This window comes from Acanthochromis polyacanthus, chromosome 2, assembly GCF_021347895.1.
Source record: "Acanthochromis polyacanthus isolate Apoly-LR-REF ecotype Palm Island chromosome 2, KAUST_Apoly_ChrSc, whole genome shotgun sequence".
NCBI lineage: Eukaryota > Metazoa > Chordata > Actinopteri > Pomacentridae > Acanthochromis > Acanthochromis polyacanthus.
The window spans coordinates 8,584,502-8,607,858 of NC_067114.1; the positions used below are offsets into that span (position 1 = coordinate 8,584,502).

The 23,357-nt window shown below is 39.3% G+C and overlaps 2 protein-coding genes across 4 annotated transcripts in view; both read right to left on the bottom strand.

The window, feature by feature from the left end:
- Positions 1-361: 361 nt before the first annotated feature.
- The window catches only part of LOC110956052 (dipeptidase 1-like), a 40,460-nt gene continuing 17,464 nt past the window's right edge, over positions 362-23,357 (bottom strand). For 2 of the 3 annotated variants that reach the window (XM_051944302.1, XM_051944313.1), the window contains 9 exons: positions 23,133-23,259; positions 21,991-22,123; positions 21,741-21,891; positions 19,465-19,534; positions 18,544-18,720; positions 17,533-17,617; positions 17,333-17,408; positions 16,815-16,950; positions 12,501-13,616 (listed from right to left, as the gene is read on the bottom strand). In XM_051944302.1, coding sequence (XP_051800262.1) covers positions 13,446-13,616; positions 16,815-16,950; positions 17,333-17,408; positions 17,533-17,617; positions 18,544-18,720; positions 19,465-19,534; positions 21,741-21,891; positions 21,991-22,039 — 915 coding nt within the window. In that variant the 5' untranslated portion in view covers positions 22,040-22,123; positions 23,133-23,259 and the 3' untranslated portion in view covers positions 12,501-13,445. Of the gene's footprint in view, positions 471-12,500; positions 13,617-16,814; positions 16,951-17,332; positions 17,409-17,532; positions 17,618-18,543; positions 18,721-19,464; positions 19,535-21,740; positions 21,892-21,990; positions 22,124-22,658; positions 22,737-23,132; positions 23,260-23,357 lie in introns of those variants that run through there. The other variant, XM_051944291.1, reaches the window with a different exon arrangement.
- On the bottom strand, positions 456-11,802 carry LOC110955764 (dipeptidase 1-like). Its single transcript, XM_051944356.1, has 10 exons — positions 11,054-11,802; positions 10,764-10,890; positions 8,239-8,371; positions 7,989-8,139; positions 6,018-6,087; positions 5,130-5,306; positions 2,439-2,523; positions 2,248-2,323; positions 1,703-1,838; positions 456-626 (listed from the first exon to the last, which is right to left on the bottom strand). The coding sequence occupies exons 1-10, from the start codon at positions 11,176-11,178 to the stop codon at positions 456-458; spliced, it is 1,251 nt and encodes a 416-aa protein (XP_051800316.1). The 5' UTR covers positions 11,179-11,802.

A 23,357-nucleotide genomic window follows, 5' to 3' on the forward strand; every position in this document is an offset into this window, starting at 1 on the left:
CAGTTAAAGCACTGACAACAACTTCTGTTTCACAATAGTGACCATCACACATTAACATTTTCCTACTGCAGCCTCTTATGACAGTTTATGGTGGATATAACAGCCATATGAGTCAAAACTTTCACTCAGGTTTAAATAAACTTTGACATAAATATTGTGCCACTGTCTTTCTTATTATGTTAACTAATACACTGTTGCCTGTCACTAGGTTTTGTCATTAAATTAAAGGTAACTCAGTAAAACTGATCATTAAATCTATAGAAGAAACAGGCTGTTTAACACAATTTAAACTGCAGCTATTTTACATTTCTGACAGCACAGGATGGAGATATTTGTCGGAAATCTGACATTTAAAACAATGGTTTTCACACTGCATTATTATTAATGATCAAACTCTTTACAGTCATAAATAGATACATAAAGTCAGTCGCATTGATCAGCAGCGTATTCAGCTGTTAATAGACCAACACCTGCAGAGCCAGTGTGAGCAGGAGGGTTAGTGCGTTGACTAAATGAACAGCTCCAGCGTTGTCGGGGTAACCATAGCTCGTCCTGCACGGGTTCTGCACATCCGCATATGGAATTGGAACATCATCTGGTTTTGAGCCTTTCAGACTGTCACGAACCTGACACACAAACAGAAGAATGTCAGACAGCAGACAGGAAAACACTAACTATGGTGTGTGTTCACTCACAAGCCTATCTGCAGTTCAAGCACCTTCGGTATAAAAACATCTTTTTGAGCTGGTATCACGCTCCAATAAAAATCCTCCAGTCTCTAATCCAGCGTTTTATTGATTATTCTTTAGGCATCGTGCGTTTGCTGTACATGGCTGAAGCCACCATGCACAAAAATTATAGGAGGATCTTTCATATAGATGTGTTTGAGCCCTACGCAATTTTCATGATATGTAAGAATGTCATAAAAACGTTGGAATTTTTTGTTCTCTATGGCAGTTTCTTAAAAGAAAAAAGTACTACAGGAATAATTTTTCTTTAATTTGTAAGGGAATGTATGGATGATCACCGATAAATTCCACCTCTAGACAGAGACAAGAGTTTAGTTCCTGACCCTGCAAGCGTGTATGTTATGTTAGTGTGTTTCCTTCTTGATATAAGATGTATCAGTGGATTATAAATAGTTAAGACCTCAGAGGAAGACGTCTCAACTTTTCACTGCCGATCTATGTCAGGCCCAAAAACTGGTGATTCCTACATTTCACATGATGCAACTTGAGTGGGCCTCTTTTTCATCAGAATTATAATTTACTGGTTTCATTTCAATATCTGAATCAGAAATTTAAAAGCTCACTACATAAGATTTGGTTGCTTTCATTCTTGCTGAGACCAAGATGAGAAAGTCGATATGGCAAATCTGAAGATGGAGCTAAAATACAGTTAGCTTAGCTTAGCATAAAGCCAGTAAATAGAGGTAGCAAAGTCAACCTACCGACCTACCAGTGTATCGCAAATTTCCACATTATACTTGATTTGTTTGGGGAGTTATGTGTAACTGATGTGTGTATCTGCTGGGTGGGTGCAGCAACTTCCTGGATTTTCATCTTGTCACCTGATAGTTGCTCCCAGCAAAGAAGCAGCCACATAACTGCTTTTAAAATCTGGTGTATTTTTTTAATACACCAATTTTTCTACAGTTTAAATCAAAACAGTTTACGGTTATGTGTGTGTGTTCATTCCTCACCCTCTCAACCTCTGTGAAAACCCGGAGCAGGTTATTTCCAAGTACAGCTTTGACTTCCTCATCAGTCCATCCTCTTCTCAGTAGTTCAGCCACCAAGTTGGGAACCTTGGACACGTCCTCCAAACCTTCAGGTAGTCTGAGACAGTGACAGCAGAAAGATGATTGCACTTCCTACCAGTTACTCCTAACTATCATGTCAGGTCTCTTATGGTTTATATATTAAGGCATTTTTGTTTCCTACTTTTTCTCCTCAGCTCCCTCATGGAAAAAGCTTCCAAGGAACATACTGTACATTTGAAGCATCAAAACTGGTCTAAAGTTTTAGTATTTTCACACTAAGGTTAAATACCAATAGCTTAAAGAGCATCAACTAAAGTTACTGTAGTTTTGGGGAAAAAACAAGCAAACATTGACATAAAAACTCCTCTAACATGCTTCACCAGCATTGTGTTAATGGATCCACTGGCTCACAATATGAAGATTGGGGTGTTTTGTTTTGTTTTTTTGTCTGTCTGCCAGTTAATACTGGTATAATTTAAACTTACCTTGGAACTCCATCATAATCTCCTCCAAAACCAATGATATCTACTCCAGCCACTCTCTTTATGTAGTCAAAGTGATCTGCAATAAAAATAGCAAACATGACAATAAAGACCTCAGGATTTTAAAAAAGCATGATAAATGTTAATGTTTCACCAGCTTTACAGCAGTTGTTCTGGTGATAACAGTATTTTACCTGCAACATCTGAGAGGTTAGCAGTCTGGGTGCAGGTAACAAAGTCGTTGGCGAAGTTAACCATGACGATTCCTTTTTTTTCTCTCTGGAGAAACAGATGTTACGTAACAGTCAAGCACTTGAAGACCTCAAACTCTGCTCTGTGGGATGGTAAGAGACATGTCCATTCTGCTTTGTTAGGCAATGAAAGTGCACAAGAGGAACAGGAAAAGATGTGATCCAGGAAAGACCAAACAATTAAACTCCCCATAATCCACAAGAGGGTGTTATTTTTTAATCAACCAGAGTGCTCATCCTTTGGTTTGAACTCATCAGATGTATAGTAATGAAAAAGATTACATACACTTGTAAAAGATCATGTAAATAATGGCAGATTTGAGCTTCCAGTGACTCTTACAAATCTACAAATCTTCATTTTCTGTGACGGAATGATCGAAGCACGTGTCTTTCTCATAAAGAGCAATCATTCATTTTGGTTGTTTAAATATGTTGTATGTCTTCTGAGAGTATGACAAAATCTGCTCAGTCAAAAATGTACATATTTTGTAAAAGTCCCTTGGAAATTTTCCCCTGGATTAAACCCTTTTTGTAGCCATCCACAAGCTTGTGGTTGTGTCCATTACTACTCATTTTGACAGAATGGGTGCAATTCAACTGAATTTGCTGGCTTTCTAACATAAATCTGTTTCTTCATCACAATCCACAGGTTCTTGATGGATTTTATGTCAGGGCTTTAGGAAGGCTATTCTAAAATTTTAATTGTAGCCTGATTTAGTCATTCCTTTCCCATTTTTGATATGTGCTTCAGGTACTGTCTTGCTGGAATATCCAAAGTCAACCAAGAGCCGATCTTCTGGTGATTTTAGATTTTCCTACAAATCTAGAGGTAATCCTTCTTATCTGTTATTCAATTTGTTTGGTGTAAAGCACCAGTTCCACTGTCACCAAAACAACCCCAGAGCATAATACCGCCACCACCATGCCTAACAGTAGGTTTAATGTTCTTGGGTTTAAGGGCCTCACCTTCTCTCTGCCAAACATATTTCTGGTCATTATGGTCAAATAGTTCAATTTTTATTTTATCTGACCACACAACTTTCCTCCAGACGGACTTTTCTTTGTATATGTGATCAACAGCAAACTTCAGTCGAGCTTTAAGGTGTCATTTTTAGAGGAACAGCTTGAGTCTGCCTACAGGGATGAGGTGGAGCGGTTGACAGTGTGGTGTAAAGACAACAACTTGCTCCTTAATACAGCCAAGACCAAGGAGCTTATAGTGGACTTTAGAAAACACAAACAGGACATTGAGCCACTATGCATTAACGGGGTCTGTGTGGAGAGGGTCCCTGAATTTTGTTTCCTGGGAGTTCACTTGGCAGAGGACTTGACCTGGAGTGCAAACATCACTGAGTTGGTGAAGAAAGCCCAGCAGAGACTTTACTTCTTGAGGGTCTTGCGGAAAAACAACATCCCCCAAAAGCTGCTGGTGGCCTTCTACCGCTGCTCTGTCGAGAGCACTCTCACATACGGCCTCTGTGTGTGGTACGCAAGCTGCACAGTGGCACAGAGAAAAGCGCTCCAGAGGGTCATCAAGGTTGTCCAGAGGATTACTGGCTGCCGCTTCCCCTGTCTGGAAGAACTGTACAGTTCGCGCTGGATCAAGAAAGCAGTGAACATCACAAAGGACTCATCACACCCTGGTCACAACCCGTTTGAACTGTTGCCATCAGGCAGACGGTACAGGGCAATTAAAACTAAAACCAGCAGATTGAAAAACAGTTTTGCAACTGCTATAAATCTGTTGAACACTGCCGGACTCCTCTAAAGAATATGTACATATACTTATACCAGTGCAATATTGAGAAGTGAGCTTACAAGTGTTTAAGTGTAAATTTATATATACATTTATCGATACTGTGTATCATTCCAGAATGTGAACGAGCACTAGTGAAGGTGTGACGGTTGTCCTTCTTCCTGTTTTATCTTTTTTTTTAGTTTTTATCAGTATTTTCTGTTTTTATCTGTATTTGCGCTGAAAGAGAGCACCCAATTTCGTTGTTGAACGTAACAATGACAAAAGTGATTCTGATTCTGTTTGGCAGTCGCACAGCTCATGGCAATGTAAAACACACTTGACTGTGGAAACAGACACCTATGTTCCAGCAATGTCTAATTCAGTGCAAACCTGCTTTTTTGGTGATTCTTGGTTGACTCTTGACCATCCTGACCAATTGTCTCTTGGCAGCAGGTGACAGTTTGCATTTTCTTCCTGATCACTGCAGTGATACAACTGTGCCGTGTACTTAATACTTATAAACAATTGTTTGCACAGGCAATATTGGGATATGGGATCTGGCTCCTAGTGGCTTCCCAACTTGTAGTCAGTAATTTGTTTTTTCAGATCTTCCCTGATCTCCTTAGATTTTCTCATTGTAGTGTTTGTCCATCCATCTATATTTTTTCTGCACCAGTAACACTTTCCTTAGCCAGCAATATTTCCGCATTTTTACTGTACTAAGATTTAAAGCAAAGGACTCTTAATTATAACGGACTATTTGCACATACACAATATATTAGTATTTTTATTTAGGCAAAGGATCTGAATATTTATTCCACCACTGTAAAGCATGGTGGTACTTCAGCTTGACTTAGACCTGTTGCAACTTCACTTTGCCTCATTCATAAACTCACCACTTTCAAGAGAACCTCATCTGGGACGTTTCTCTTGTGTGCACAGATGCCGTATGCAGAGGAATGGCTGAAGATGACTGGAGCTTTGGACATGTCCAGAACCTGGTTCATCACTGTTACAGGCACATGAGCCAGATCGATCAGCATCCCCAGACGGTTCATTTCCAAAATTAGTTGCTGTTGGACGAAAGCACAATGAGTATTTTTATGAGCAATTCAAAAAAAATGTATACAGTGTCATGAAATATTTAACCTATATAAAATATTTATGCAATTTTATTTTAAAAGTTTCACATTTTAATCACTTTTTGTTTAGACATTAAAGACTCTTTTTATGTTCATCATCTGTGTGATTCTGATTAACTGGCACATCGTCTAGTCATATTCAAACTAGCACCTTTATTGCCCTGCTGATGATGTAATGCTATCAAACTCACTCCAACACCTGAACTCATAAAGTTATTAAAGCCTCATCTTATCTTGACAAATTGATGCTGATGTACCTATTATCCAGTGCTCTCTGACACATCTTTAATCTTTTGCAATAAATTTTTACTTCTTTTATACAAGTGTCTTAGAATGACCTTTGATTCAATGTGCATTGTAACACATTAAATCTTATCATGTAACACAGTAAAACATAATTACACATTTTTATCGGCACAATCAATCTGTCACACGGGATGAACACAGCACAAACACAACTACACTAAGACACATTTGCACAAGAAAAAGACATTTAAAATATAATTGCAAGTACAGACACTCTTATTTTGACACACCTACAGAGTAATGTTTGGTCATTAGAATTAGAATGATGTAAAACTGCAAAAATATTTTTTTACACTTTAAATACATGATTTGCCAATGTCTGCTGGTACAACTGACCTTGCCAAATGGAGACAGACCATTGTGCTCAGATGGCTCAGATCCAGTGTCAACAAGCCAGTTATCTGCCCTGATAAGAAATGTTAAAAGATTACGGTAAACATGGATCACGTTCTAGCCGGAAAGCTATTTTTAAGTGTTGATTAACACTTTATTCTCAAGTAAATTCGGAGATTCAGGATTTACAATGTTCTCTGCAATGTGATCTGACAAACACACAACATGTACACATGCTGACCTCATGAAGACCAAAGTTGAAGACAGGTTAAAAAAGAAAAAGCACTGATACAGCTTAGGAGGTATTGTTTTTCATTTCCTTAGGTATACCTCATAAAACCCTATTTAATAGAAATATTTATACACAGCTATGTTCTTCCAAACATGATCCAACTGGAGATTAGATGTACTCCCACAGCATCACTGGTAAAGCAACTTACAAATGCAGAAAGATTATTTGTAGGAGACTGGGTTGTGTTTGTAAAGTTTTCTCCCACCTATCTACATTCAGTGGGGTAAAACAATCACTGCTGGCTGCAACTGTTTTATTCCGACACACCATTTCCGTACCAACACAGATTGTAAGAGAATTTGATACTGCTGCTTGGAAAGCACAGCCGGCCTGCAGGAATCCCCCGTACTCTCCATAACACGAGCTAAGCTGATGGTAATGCACCACGCAGACAAGGCTGAACCCAGTTAATAAATATCTAAACGAAAGTATTCTTCATAAAGGTGTGAAAATGAGCCAGAGGAAGTTCAACTTTTGTTTGCCTCATGGATTTGTTTTTCATATGTATTTTTATTGTAAACATTATTCATTGATACAGCAGTCCTTCACATGTCTACGTTATTGTTTAAGTGTAACATACAGCAGGCCTGAAGGAATCCAAATTCGGAGTGCCCGACCTTTTGGAGTCTCTGGAAGGCGTCTTGAAATGGGTGATTGGGAGGAATGGCGTGCCTGATCTGAACCCAGGTGGTATTCTAGTGTTTGACTTCAGTGCTGGTCAAGGATTGACCATAACGAAAACCATGATCAAGCATAAGGTGCCTGATACCAGAGCACTTTAGGCCAAAAGCTGATGATTGATTTTGTAGTCATGCCATCAGACCTGCAGCAGTATGTCTCAGACACTCATGTAAAGAGAGAAGCAGGCAACAAACAAGTATCAGTGGTCCACATAGGCTGCAGCTGTGGCAGTGTTGGGAGCAAAAATTCAGGTGGGGAAGGAACGTAGAGAGTCTATAGAGGAGGACCTCTGATCAGCTTCAAGGTAAGGTAAGCCTGGGCTTGAATTAGGCTGTGTACAGCCCGGGGAAAGAACTGCTGATCCAGACTGGAGATATTGTTGGCCACGAGAAGGGGAGGCTCCAACCAACTGCTGAATCTCAGACTCAGGAGGAGCAATGCAGATTCTGTCCGAGGCGTAGAACAGTGGATCAGCTGTTTACCCTTACAGAGGGGCAATCAAGGGGGTCATGGTCAGCTTGTCCAGCCAGTTCACATATGGATTTGGAAATTACTTATGATCATGTCCTTTGAGAGGCCCTGTTGGGTACCTGTAGGAGTATGGGGTATCAGGGGCACTGTTAGGAGCAATCCAGTCTTTGTATAACCAAAGCAAAACCACCATTCACATTCTAAGTACAAAATTCTGTTTGTGACATTCATGGACAGGATTTCAAGGCCCAGATAAGAAGAGTGACTGGTTTGGTGACCTCAGAATTGCATCTATGCATTTTGCAGATGATGTGGTACTGACTGGTACTAGCATGTGGAACACGGGCGTCTGGAGGAAGTAGAATTACTGATACATGTCGAAAGGAGCCAGTTGAGGCGGTTCTGGCATCTGGTGGTTGAAGGAGACTCCCAGAACCCACTGGAGGGATTGTATCTCTCCTCTAGCATAGGAATGTCTATGTTTTTGTTTGTGTTTGATGCTGTAAATCAGCTGCACAGCTGGCTCTTACCAGGGTGTGTTGCAGGAGTGTGTGAGTGTGAGGTATCGGACCCCCAGCTGATACATGGTGCGCAGGGTTCCCAGACTGCTGTCGATGGAGTGACCGCCCTCCACCCCGATCAGACTGGCTGTCTTATTCATTTCAAAGGCGTCCATGATTTCTGTGCAGACGTAACAGTTCGTGTGTGACACAGGCAGGAAGCAAAAGCAGGTTGGCTCAAAGTCATTTAAATGTCTGAAATTATATCAAAATGTCTCACCTTTGCTGCTGCTGGCAAACATGAAGGTTTCTGGGTATTTCTCACACATCCTGTGCACCACATCTATCTGCTCCAGCGTTTGTCTGACAGCATCTTTGTACTGAGTGTCACATGTCACAAAGGCTGACCAGAACTGAGAGAGGAACAAAGAATAACATATGAACTACTGGCCCCACTGTGTGTCCAAAAAAAGCCAATTGAGAAGCTGTGCTTCTTATTAGAATGACATCCTGTTCAATCATTGATTTGACAAAATTGTTGGTACTCCTCAGTTAAAGAAGGAAAAACCCACAATTCTCACTGAAATCACTTGAAACTCACAAAAGTAACAATAAATAAAAATTTATTGAAAATTAAATAATCAAAATCAGCCATCACTTTTGAATTGTTGATTAACATAATTATTTAAAAAAACAAACTAATGAAATAGGGCTGGACAAAAATGATGGTACCCATAACTTAATATTTTGTTGCACAACCTTTTGAGGCAATCACTGCAATTAAACGATTTCTGTATTTGTCAATGAGCGTTCTGCAGCTGTCAACAGGTATTTTGGCCCACTCCTCATGAGCAAACAGCTCCAGTTGTCTCAGGTTTGATGGGTGTCTTCTCCAAATGGCATGTTTCAGCTCCTTCCACATATGTTCAATGGGATTCAGATCTGGGCTCATAGAAGGCCACTTTAGAATAGTCCAACGCTTTTCTCTCAGCCATTCTTGGGTGTTTTTGGCTGTGTGTTTTGGATCGTTGTCCTGTTGGAAGACCCATGACCTGCGACTGAGACCAAGCTTTCTGACACTAGGCAGCACATTTCTCTCCAGAATGCCTTGATAGTCTTCAGATTTCATCGTACCTTGCACACTTTCAAGACACCCTGTGCCAGATGCAGCAAAGCAGCCCCAAACATTACTGAGCCTCCTCCATGTTTCACCGTAGGGACAGTGTTCTTTTCTTCGTATGCTTGGTTTTTGAGTCTATGAACATAGAGTTGATGTGCCTTACCAAAAAGCTCCAGTTTGGTCTCATCTGTCCAAAGGACATTCTCCCAGAAGCTTGTGTGGCTTGTCAACATGCATTTTTGCAAATTCCAGTCTCGTTTTTTCAGCAGTGGTGTCCTCCTTGGTCGTCTCCCATGAAGTCCACTTTGGCTCAAACAACGACGAATGGTGCGATCTGACACTGATGTACCTTGGCCTTGGAGTTCACCTTTAATTTCTTTGGAGGTTGCTCTGGGCTCTTTGGATACAATTCCAACGATCCGTCTCTTCAATTTGTCATCAATTTTCCTCTTGCGGCCACGTCCAGGGAGGTTGGCTACTGTCCCGTGGGTCTTGAACTTCTGAATAATATGAGCCACTGTTGTCACAGGAACTTCAAGCTGTTTAGAGATGGTCTTATAGCCTTTACCTTTAAGATGTTTGTCTATAATTTTTTTCGGATGTCCTGGACAATTCTCTCCTTCGCTTTCTGTTGTCCATGTTCAGTGTGGTACACACCTTTTCACCAAACAGCAGGGTGACTACTTGTCTCCTTTAAATAGGCAGACTGACTGATTATGAGTTTGGAAACACCTGTGATGTCAATTAAATGACACACCTGAGTTAATCATGTCACTCTGGTCAAATAGTTTTCAATCTTTTATAGAGGTACCATCATTTTTGTCCAGCCCTATTTCATTAGTTTTTTTTTTAAATAATTATGTTAATCAACAATTCAAAAGTAATGGCTGTTTTTGATTATTTAATTTTCAATAAATTTTTATTTATTGTTACTTTTGTGAGTTTCAAGTGATTTCAGTGAGAATTGTGGGTTTTTCCTTCTTTAACTGAGGGGTACCAACAATTTTGTCCACGTGTGTATGTAATTCCTTCAATTGATTGATTTTAGGAGATATTCTAATAAAAAGATACTTTAATTGTTTAATTGTAATTTTCAAGAGCTATAAGTCATAACCCTCAAAATTTAAAAAAAAAAGTCATGTAATGAAAAGTAATTTTCTAATTTTAAAAAGTTTACTTTTTTTGAAATAAATTATGGAAAAATAAAAGTGATTTTCCCACAAATTAAGATTGTTTTAGATGCACTGGCATTTATTCACTAGGATTCTAAGCGTTATCAGTGGCAAGTCAGTAAATGCATGAGCTAAGCATGACTGTGCAAGTTCTGTGGCAGGTACAAAATACTTTAATTAGGTGATTAAATGCTCATCAGATTAGATACTGTATAACCTTAGGAAAGCAAAGCAATATCCTCAGCCTGTAATGATTTACATTTAAACAGATTGAGTTTATATCATCATATATTTATAGAAAAGCAACCACAGAGGGGGACTGGGGCATCTGAGTTTTTTTTTTTTGTCAAACCAGCTTCAGCAGGTCAGCTTGGTTTCTTATATATAGACAGTTTGACACAATAAACTTGTGATAGCCTCTGTGAAGCCGTAGATAAAGCAGTAGACAAAGAAGCCTTGATCCTGGACAGATGGCTTCCATTAATGTCCAAGTACATTCTAATCTGGACGTACCTGTGCACCGAGACGTCCTTCCTTGATCTTTGGGATGTTGGTGTGTGTTGTTGAGAGTGTGTAAAGATCCACTTTGTCCAGCTCATTATTGAACTGTGCTCGAAACTGCCAGGGCAGATCATTATGCCTGAAGAAATACATCAGTTAGCAAAGGTCAGAGCAGCAAAGAGCTTTCTCCTCATCTTACATTATCAACTGACAGCAGAATGTTTAGTGCTGCTGCTCATATGGAAAACTTCGGATAACATGCAAAGCACCTCTGATTTGATGTAAAAGAGGTTTTCACTTACCCATCAATGAGCGGCGTCTCAGACATCAGCCTCAAAGCTCTGGTTTTCAGATCCTCAGCCGAGTTGACGGCGCAAGAACTGATCCACAGCACCACACATGAAGCTAAGATCACCTTGTTCAACATTTCCTAAACTTTTACACACTGCTGAATGCACTGCTCTTCTTTTTCCTTGTGTCTCTAAACTTTTCCCCAAGACAGGTTTATTCTAGTTGGTCTTTCTTTAACGTTAGAGTAATCCTGATTCCAATAACTGCAGTTCAAACAGATTACTTTCTGAGTTTAAATTTTTTTGTTTTTCAGATCAGTGCAGATGTCACCCGGTCTTCGTTGGTTTTGTCTTTGAATGTCAGCTCTGCTCAGCGCTTCTCTATCTTGAATCTGTTTCTCATTAGAGCGTCAGTTGTGATAAAGGGTCAATTTATGTTGGTTAATGTGTTATGTAACTTTTGATAGCATTTATCATCTTCTCCGTGAAGAAGAGAAAGTGAATAACAGAGTGTTTACATGTATGAGAGAATTCCTGACACTTTCATCTAAAGACACCTCATACAAAGATGATTTTTATTTATGGTGAACGTGTGCCTGCTATATTGTCCACAAATTCCACTTTTCCAAGTCATACATTGACATCTGTAAACTTTTTTGTTTTATTTTTCATCATGACATTGATCCCCCGCGACCCTAGTGAGGATAAAGCGGTGTATAGAGAATGGATAGATGGATTATGATATGGATTCAGAATCTGTAAAAAATAGACAAATATGTACATATTTTACATTTTTTGATTCCAGTTTGTTAGCATAAAGTTTAATTTGGAAGAGACTTGTAACATAGTTTTGTCTAATTTGGGAATTATCTCTGTACTATGCCATTAGGGTGACCTCAAAGTAATATAACCAAATACTTAGATCTGCTGGGACAGTGAGATTTTTCTAGTGTGAATTTTTCATACCTTGACATATATTTAATGCTAATCTGATGCACTCATATCAGACTCAGATTTTAGTGGTAAATGCATTCTCACAATTATTATGGAAAGTGTTTGATAGGATCAAAACAGATTCTCTTTCTTTAGAGCAATAAACTTCGCCTTCATGACTTCTGTCAGAAGATGGAGGCTGTTCAGAAAACTACAATGTAAAAATATGTATTTTCTTTAAAAAATATATTTGGAGAACCACTCTGAAAATCCAAAACACTGTTGTACTTTGATTAGGCTGTTGAGCAATATTTCTGTTTTCATAGTATAATTTGTCATACATGCTCAATCAGCTGTGAAGGTTCTTTTTTTTTTTAAATTTTTTTGTGATGGGGTCTTCATAATAGAAAGTGTTGTTATATGCTTTTTTTGTAATATTGTGATATGCAACTACATATGGTTTAGAAAACATCACTGGTTGACGTCTGCAGTGTGATCGGTTTTGTTAATGAATGATCAAGAACCGGACTTTTCATGAAGGCTTCACTTTTATTTTTTCCATTGTCCAACTAATATATGACTTAAGACTATTCGATCTACTGGTCCAGTATTGTGAATTATTGACACGGTGAGAAACTACACAGAAAATTTCAGGTCAGTAATAGTTGTTGAGATATCAATGTTAAAACCCAGCCTCAAATTTTAAATGCAAAAAATGTGCTGAAAATGGGTCGTTCTCAGAATGTATTTGATATGTCAAACCAAAATTTCACAGTTAGCATTTTAAATATCCATAGTTTAGATTATACAAAGTTTTGAGCATGTCAGAGATAGTCGGCCCTGATGATGCGAGACCCAGGTACAGTAATGTGATGTCTCACTCAGAAGGGTTACCTTCTCAGAACACTAGATGGTGCTTTTCTCACAAATATGTTTTTTTTCTCTCTGAGAACACGTCTATACTGAGGTTCAGGAATATTGTATTTGTTCATTTTGATTGCTCTCATGTGACTTTGCTATTGTTATTTGTTTTGTTGAACAAGGTAAAGCACTGAGAACAACTTTTGTTTCACAATACTGACCATCACACACTAATATTTTCCCGCTATAGCTTTTAAATGACAGTGGATAAAACTGGCATGAGTTGAAATTTTGACTCAGGTTTAAATAAACTCAGCTTTGACAAGAGAATTATTGCTTTACTGTCTTTGTCATTATGTTAACTAGTACATTGTTGTTCATCACTGATCATTAAATCAATCATTAAATCTACAGACGAAACAGGCTGCTTAACACAATGTAAACTGCAGGTATTATACATTTCTGACAGCACAGGATGGAGATAGTTATCGGAAATCTGACATTTAAAACAATGGTTTTCAGACTGCATTATTATTAATGATCAAACTCCTTACAGTCATAAATACATACATACAGTCAGTCGCATTGATCAGCAGCATATTCATTCAGGTTAATGGACCAACACCTGCAGAGCCAGTGTGAGCAGGAGGGTCAGTGCGCTGACTGAATGAACAGCTCCAGCGTTGTCGGGGTAACCATAGCTCGTCCTGCATGGGTTCTGCACATCCGCATATGGAATTGGAACATCATCTGGTTTTGAGCCTTTCAGACTGTCACGAACCTGACACACAAACAGAAGAATGTCAGACATTACACAGGAAAACACTGATAGCTGTATGTTCATTCACTCACAGAGCCTATACGGAAATCAAGCACCTCCAGAATAAGAGATGGCAATTAGCCATATGGCTAAAATCTCTAGTATTTGCGCGGTAATGTACATTAGTACGAACTGTCCCATTTAAAAAACAAAGTAAACAAACATAAAAAGATCCTACTGAACTGTCATCATGTTCCAATCAGTGGTTAATGACTTTTGTCTTCATCATAGTCCACAGGTTTTTGTTGAGGTTTTAGTCAGGACTATGGGGTGACCAGTGGCAAATCTTAATTCTAGCCAGATTTAGCCATTTCTTTACCATCATGATGTGTATTTGGGGTCACTGTCTTGTTGGAACACCCAAATACATCCCTGACCCAACCTTCTGGCTGATGAGTTTAGGTTTTTCCAGAAGAATGTGGAGATAATACTCCTTTTTAATTATTTCATTGTCTTTGTCTAAAGTATCATTTCTGTTGGCAGCAGAACTGCTCCAGAGCATAATACTGCCACCACCATGCTTGACAGTAGTTTTGGTGTTCTTTTGGTTAAAGCTGCTGTCCGGAGTTTGAATCGCAGCGTCTCCCAAAACACTGGTGGTCCCACCCTCCGTCCCTCTGATTTCGCCCCTTTATTTGTGCACGCGCGCAGTACATGAGAGAAGTGCCCGGAGTGCTGCAGCATCTTGCCTGTTTTGCTGTTTTCCCCTCTTCTACATTTAGTACATTTAGTAAATAATAAAGGAATTACGTTAGAATGCTGCATTGAGTCTAACTTGTCCTAATACCAAAATAACATGAATCTGCTAGGACGAACGAGTAAAGTTTCAATATGTGATTACACTCCTGTATCCCTCTCGATGACGTTGTTTATCAAACTTAGTGCATTTACGCGTGTATATGTGTTACATTGTTTATTTATTTCTATCTAGAGTTCAGAATTGCATGACTCCTCTGACGAAGAGTATGTCCCAGACGCCCCAACATCTTCCTCCAGAGGTCGGGCATCTAAACGAAGCCGTCAGGCGGGCTATGGAGACCGTGGTCGGGGAGCGACGCGAGCACCCCGATCACGGCATCTAAACGAAGCCGTCAGGCGGGCTATGGAGGCCGTGGTCGGGGAGCGACGCGAGCACCCCGAGCCAAAAAACGTCCTGCAGTCTCTTGGCCTGACAAGCCGTGGGATTGGTAACTTTTCTGGAAGTTGCTGAGCCCTGATGCTCTCTCCTCCACAAGCAAAACAAATGTGCGCGCGGTTGCGTAGTGCGTAGCTCGCCCACCTCTGCATGGGCTTGCTTGCTGTGCGCGTAACCTTTGATTGACAGCATGACAAAGCTGAAGCTCGAACTTGATTGGTCGGCAGCAACCAGCGCTTTTTGGAATAACATGGGGGTCTATGAGAGGAAGGCGGAGCTCAGGAATAAATTTTCATATCGCGTTATACTAACTTTATATTATAGTATCGAACTAGACTAACACATTTAAGCTTTGTTAAAAAATTATACATAAATTGAAAACAAACGGAAACTCCGGACAGCAGCTTTAAAGGCCTCAGTTGTTCCAGCTGACCACCGAACATCCCTCCAGAAGGCCTTTTATTTGTTCATGTGAGCAGCAGCAAACTTAAGTTGAGCCTTAATAGAATACAATTATACTCAACAAAAATATAAACACAACACTTTTGTTTTTGCTCCCATTTTTTATGAGATGAACTCAAAGATCTAAAACTTTTTCCACATACAAAATATCACCATTTCTCTCAAATATTGTTCACAAATCTGTCTAAATCTGTGATAGTGAGCACTTCTCCTTTGCTGAGATAATCCATCCCACCTCACAGGTGTGCCATATCAAGATGCTGATTAGACACCATGATTAGTGCACAGGTGTGACTTAGACTGCCCACAATAAAAGGGCACACAAGGCCGCACACAGGTTGAGAAGATTACTTGTAATGTATACTGTGTGCGGAGGGGTCACACGTATGGCCCGCGGAATACAACTACAATATCAAAACAATTATGACCTACATTACTACTGCATTCATTTGATCAAAGTGCGGTTCCCCCATTGTCTGCTAGGGGCGCTCCCCCTCATTCGAAGCGGACAGTGTGACGCAGCACCGCGACTTGGCACTTACAGCGGATGGCAGCAGTACGGAATCCGGGTCTGTAGGTGGCGTTCTGTCTATTGGCATTTTACCTGCTTTTCTGCTGGCCCTGACACGCTCACCAGCAAGATGTCTTTGTCAACAAAGGAAAAAGTGGACATGGAGTGTCGGACTTTCCGAGACAAATGGACCACTTCCTATTCGTTCACTGAGGTGAAAGACAAACCTGTGTGCTCGGTGTGTATGCAAGCAAGGAATTTAATCTTTGGCGCCACTATGAGACTCGGCATGGTGAAAAGTACAACACCTTGCAAGGAGAACTGAGAAGACAGAACATAAATGAATTGTTGGCGGGTTCGAGGAAAGGGCGATCTGTTTTCACCCGGAGCCGTGAGGTCAGCGATGCTGCAGTGAAAGCCAGCTACCTAATTGCTAGCAAAACAGCGTTAGCATCAAAGCCGTACTCTGAGGGGGAGTTCGTTAAAACTTGCACGCTGAAGGCTGCAAAAATCGTAAGTGAATTTCCTGAATTGTTTAAATCAATGATTTGCTTTTTCAGATCTTTGCTGAGCTCCTCAGGCTTTCCTACTGTAGTGTTTATACCTGGGTCTAATGAATCACTCAAATGGGCCCTATTTAAATTGGCTCAGAGGAGTCAGCAGCTGTAGTCAATAATAATCACTCACCAGAAGTTACAAGGCCATGCCAAGAAGGAAAATTAGTTAACAGGGTGGCATGGCTCAGTGGGTAGAGTGGCCGTCTTGCAACCGGAGGGTTGCCGGTTCGATCCCTGGCCCGTCATGTTCATGTCAAGGTGTCCCTGAACCCCTAATTGCTCCTGATGGGTCGTTGTTAGCGCCTTGCATGGCAGCTTCCGCCGTGAATGTGGGTGTGAATGGGTGAATGGGACGTATCTCGTAAAGCTTTTGGGTACCTTGCAGGTGTAGTATAAATACAGACCATTTACCATTCTACATCACCACAACAGATAATTCAAGCAGCATAACCAGAAACCTGTGCAGAGTTCAGTTGTGTGTGTTCATTCCTCACCCTCTCAACTTCTGTGAAAACCCGGAGCAGGTTATCTCCGAGAGCTTTTTTGACTTCTTCATCAGTCCATCCTCTCCTCAGTAGTTCAGCCACCAAGTCAGGAACCTTGGACACATCCTCCAAACCTTCAGGTACTCTGAGACAGTGACATGCAGAAAGATGATTGTACTTCCTACTAGTTACTCCCAGCTATCATGTCAGGTCTCTTATGGTTTATTAGTTTACTGCCCCTTTAACTCAGCCGCTTCAAGGTTTCCAAGCAATTTACTGTATATTTGAAGACTCAAAATTTGGTCATAAATTTTAATGGTTCTTTCTAAGATTAAGTGTCCATTGCTCAAAGAGCAACAACAAGTGCGACTCAAAAGTTTTGGAGAAGATTGCTATTTACTAAACGTCTGACAGACAAAAAACTCCTTCAATATGCTTCATCAACACTATTCATGGATTCAGTGGCTCACAATAAGAAGCTTGGGTTTTTTTGTCTGTCAGTTAATACTGGAATCACTAAAACTCACCTGGTAACTCCATCATAATCTCCTCCAAAACCAATGATATCTACTCCGGCCACTTTCTTTATATGGTCAAAGTGATCTGCAATGAAAGCAGTAAGCGTAACAATGAAGTGGGCACACATGGAAGTTTTTTTAGAAAGGATGATAAATGTTAATGTTTCACCAGCTTTACAGCAGTGGCTGTGGTCATAACAGGGATTTACCTGCAACATCTGAGAGGTTAGCAGTCTTACTGCAGGTCACATAGTCGTTGTAGAAGTTCACCATCACAACTCCCTTTTTCTCTCTCTGGAGACACAAATGTTACATAACAGTCAAACACTTGGTGACCCTGAAACTCCCTTCTATAGGATGAAAGGAGACATGCCCTTTCTGCTATGTTAGGCAATGAAGGTGCACAAGAGGAACAGGAAAAGATCTGATCCAGGCCAGAAGATGCATTCAGACTCCCTGTAATCCATGCGAGGTTGTTGACCTCTTATCTTATCTGTCAGTACTCTTCCTCTGACTGTAACTCTGCTGCTTTATCTGTTTGTTATTTTAAAGTGGTCAACAGTAACTCTTCTCTTGATTTATTGACTTCAAATGAGAAATTTCTGTTGTGCATAAATCAGCTGAACTGTGTCATAAAAAGCCTTACTGAGTGTGTTATCTGAGTAACAAGCAGCATAGGCAAGTTTTATTCTCAAAACATTTAACAGCACCAGTAGACTGGTCATTTCACCGCAGTCAGGATGTTCATTATTGCGTTTTGTTTTTGTGTATTTAAATCACTTCCAACATTCAAAATGTAAAGAACAGTTAAACACAAAATTATTCATGCATTTTGATTTATAGTAACCTTTTATCGGACCGACAGATTTTTTCTGACTGAAGATGAAAAATATAAGAGAGAAAAGACAGCTGTGTTAGAGATGTTAAGGATTAATTTGAACAATTGCTACTATTTTTTTTTCTATTTTTGCTGAATTGTAGTGTTGAACTTTTTCTCTCCCAATAACCATCTCATCAGATTTATCTGTTCACTGTCCGAGGAAGGCCTGACCCCTTGGCTGGGTGATTAAACTACCCAACTGCACATGAAATAATTTAAAATTTGATTCATGTCAAGGAGCAACAACAAGGAACTTAGACAGTAACAACAATCTAATAATGGCATACAATATCACACCCGGGGGCAATTTTTCTGCATCAGAAGCCCTTCTGAGACTCACCACTTTCAAGAGAACCTCATCTGGGACGTTTCTCTTGTGTGGACAGACGCTGTATGCAGAGGAATGGCTGAAGATGACTGGAGCTTGGGACATGCCCAGAACCTGGTTCATCACTGTTACAGGCACATGAGCCAGATCGATCAGCATCCCCAGACGGTTCATTTCCAAAATTAGTTGCTGTTGGACGAAAGAACAATGAGTATTTCACTGATCAATTTATTCATAAAATATCAAAATATCAAACCTAAATAAAATGTTCTCCTGTCATTTTTCATATTTTATCCACTTCACATTAAAGCCTTATAATCTGCTTTCATTTTGACATTAAAGAGTCTTTTTCTGTTGAAAGAAAATGTAAAATCTAACGAGTCAGAGTGCTGAAGTTTTAGCTGTTTCATATCACTGGCATGTCTTCTAGTCATATTCAAACTAGTACCTTTATTACCCTGCTGATAATCTAATGCTATCAAACTCCCTCCATCAAGCGAACTCATAATGTTGTTAAAGTCTCATCTTATCTAGCTAATCTGATAAAGATGTACAAATCATTCGGTATTCTGAGTGAGCTCTCTAGGCGAGAGCCGCTCCTCAGGCATCTTTTAATCTTTTGCAATGCATTTAACTTTCTTTGATGTAAGTGTCCCTTAGTTTTATTCAGTGTTGTAACACAATAAAGCATAACACAATACTCTTTATGGGCACAATATCAATCTGTCTCACAGAAGGAGTATAGTGCAAACACAAGAAGACACATTTGCACAAGAAAAGAACATTCTTATTTTAGCACATTTTGACAGCACTATTTAGTCATTTCTGTAACAAAGGGAATCCAGATAACTTGCACGTCATGTAAAATTGCACTAAAGCATATTTTTTACAGTTTAAATACATGATTTTCCAATACCTCCTTGTATGACTGACCTTGCCAAATGGAGACAGACCATTGTGCTCAGATGGCTCAGATCCAGTGTCAACAAGCCAGTTATCAGCCCTGAAAAGAAAAAAGTTTCCATTAAAAAGTCAAACTTGAGTTGAAATTAAAAATGCAATCTCTTAAGACCCGAGCTTGGGCTGGGCTAGCATTTTAGACTTTTAGGTATTTGGGATAAGGAGTAACCAATAAACATAATAATCAGATAATATCTATGATCTGATTAATATATTTTACTATGGAGTAGATTTGGTGATTCAAAGTTTATACTGTACTTTATGATGTGATCTTACAGATACACAACATGAACACATTCTGACCTCACAGAACAAATCAGAAGACAGGTCAAAGAGATGCATGTCTCATAGAATTATTTATACACAATTAAGGGCAATCGAACTAGTCACAACGCCACTAGCAAAGCAATTTACGAATGCAGAAAAATTATTTCTATGAGACGGCGTGGTGTTCATAAAGTTTCCTCTCAGTCAGCTACTTTCAGCGAGGTAAAGTAATCACTGCTAGTTGCAACGGTTTAACTGAAAAACAACATCTCCGTACCAACTCAGATCTCTAGAGAATTGGACACTGCTGGCTGGAAGGCACAGCCGGCCTGCAGGAATCCCCCGTACTCTCCACAACACAACCTAAGCTGATGGTAATGCACCACACAGATGCAAATGTGGACAAAGGCACAAAGGTGGAATGTCACATATTCAAGTACTCCATTTCGGTACAAACTTGAAGTACCTGTTCTGTACTTATGCCTAATACGTGTGTATTTCCATCTTTTATTTTTTTACATTCTTAAATTGCATTATTATCAGGTGATGTAATGTGGCCTTGTCTTTGTTGATGTAATGAGTTTGTAAAAGTGGAACAGTTCAGCAATAAAAATCCAGCTGTTCCGTTTTAGTTTAGTTTAGCATTTTTACAGTTATGCAAGTGTCATATAGTGTTGATATAAACTTTTGACCTCCTTTGGAAGGTTTACCCTGAAAAATTCTTTCCGACATGAAATTATGTGCAATGTCTTAGATTTTTTTTAACAGGAATTTACAAAAAAAGATCCTTTCAAATCTAAGTATTATCAGATTTCTACAAAGTTACATCAATTCAATAAAAAAATAAAACTTAAAATAAACAAACGTATAAGGGTTTATTTCCTCTAAGTCAGTATTGAGTTGATGTACTTTTTGCTGCTATTGCAGCATTGAGCCTGTGCACATAGGTCTCAGTCAACCTTGCACACCAGGACACTGCAATTTACTTAATTGTTGTTTTGGAAAATTCCTCAGACTTTGTCAGGTTGCATGGGAACGGTGAGCGAACCGCCGTTTTCAGTAGGACTGAGGTCGGCTCATTGACTTGCTGACAAACAAACCTCCTCCCAAGTTTCAGTTCACTTGCAGACTGCATCAGATTGTCCCCATACTTCTCTACTCATTTCACCCTCTACCTTTACAAACCTTCCAGGGTCTGCTGCAGAGAAACAGCCCCACATTATGACAATGTCACCATCATGTTTAAAAAGAGAATTTTTTTTTTCTTTTTCAGAAAGTCTTGTCAAAAAGCCAAATTATATTGAGTATGATTCAATGTTGGAAGGCAATGAAAGGAAAAAACTTCAAAGTGGGGTGAATACTTTTATAGGTATTTGTAGCTATCATTATAGGTAAATCATTAACTAGCAGAAAAGTTATATTTTTACTGCTACATGTATAGTATGTTTAACTTAGAGTATGATCCATTATTTAACAGATTTTTTAAATTATACAACAAATTATACTATCATAAACTGTCCATATTTTTTCAGTTTTTATACTGCAGATATATCATTAAATAACATTAAATGCATCTTAAATATTTATAATGCATTAGCCAACAAATAACTAAGGAATAAATAAATAATAAATATTCTGTATTTTTACCATACATACACTATTCAAAAAGCAAAAATTGTTCTCTTTTGTTGTTGTTGGAGAGCAGAAAATGCACTATTTTTCACATCAGATGCCATTTTTGTCCCCATAAAGATATCATTAAAATACAGAAATATCCTGTTTCTGTTCTTGTTTGTTCGTTTTCCTATGGGGTAATGTACATCTGGGTGATGAACTGTCAGTACTTTCTTATTTTTTTATTTTACAGATGTATTTGTCAGACTGCAGTACTATTTCATGCCACTCTGTACTGATTAACATAGTTGTTTGCGTGCGACGTGATGTGTTTGATGCTGTAAATCAGCTGTACAGCTGGCTCTTACCAGGGTGTGTTGCAGGAGTGTGTGAGTGTGAGGTATCGGACCCCCAGATGGTACATGGTGCGCAGGGTTCCCAGACTGCTGTCGATGGAGTGACCGCCCTCCACCCCGATCAGACTGGCTGTCTTATTCATTGCAAAGGCGTCCATGATTTCTGTGCAGACGTAACAGTTCATGTGTGACACAGGCAGGAAGCAAAAGCAGGTTGGCTCAAAGTCATTTAAATGTCTGAAATTATATCAAAATGTCTCACCTTTGCTGCTGCTGGCAAACATGAAGGTTTCTGGGTATTTCTCACACATCCTGTGCACCACATCTATCTGCTCCAGCGTTTGTCTGACAGCATCTTTGTACTGAGTGTCACATGGCACATAGGCTGACCAGAACTGAGAGAGGGACAAAGGATAATGTATAAATTATCAGCACCACTGTGTGCCCTTAGAATCACTTCATTTTACATAGTTTACACAAAACCTCTACTCAGAATACAGGCACAAACCATGTACAGATTTGATATTAGCGCTCTTTTTCCAGTACCTAAAATTTGTATACTCATATATACTATGTAAGCATAGAACTGAGGCCAGGGATAATTGTGAGCCATTAAAAACAGCCTGACTAAATTCAAAAATCTGGGCATCTATTTGGCAAATACCCAGTCAGCCAGCTGAAAGCAGATAAAGGCCTACAGGGAGGTAAACGTATTCAAACTCTTTACTTGTCTCTATTCTGTCTATTTGTCTATCTGCTTTCCTCAAGCCTTTGTAGCAGTGGCACGTCAAAAAATGTATGCTTCAGTTGTGTGTACAGAGAACTGTGTCATCTGCATATAAATTAATCTTTTCTTGCTTCTTCTAATTCATTTGTTGGTTTAAAAACACTGAGAATGAGCAGATTCTAAAATTAAGTGTTTTGATCCACCTTTTGCAAGCCTTTTCTTTGGCACCACGGAGCAGCTTGGTACACTGAAATAATTATCTTCATCCTATAATGTTTAATTAAAGGTAAAATGAAGACTTACAAGGTACACGTTTATAAAGTGATTTAAATATTATTAGATCAGATATTTTGACAGATATACTGTACATACATCAAGCTGATCTCCTTATAGGAAAACTTTTGCAATTATATGAATTGCAAATATTTACACGACACAAATCAAGTCTATGAAAACATAAATACACATATTTAGAGAAAGGCAAGGACAGAGGGAGATTGGGTCCAGCTTCAGCAGGTCAGCTTGGCTTTTTACATATAAACAATCTGCAAGAAACCAATTGTCCCACCAGTTTGTACAGCTGTTCTTGAAGACACGTGCTTGCCAACACAAACCTTGACCCCGGAAAGATGGCTTCTTTTAATATCCCAGTACTGTACATTCTGTTCTTTACATACCTGTGCACCGAGCCGTCCTTCTTTGATCTTTGGGATGTTGGTGTGTGTTGTTGACAGTTTGTAAAGATCCACTTTGGTCAGCTCATTATTGAACTGCTTGCGAAACTGCCAAGGCAGGTCATTATGGCTGAAAAAAGAGTAGTAAGCTAAAGTAAACTTAAGTCAGAGCCTCAAAATGTTTTATCTCCTAATGTACATCAACTGTAATGTGACAGCAGGAAGGAA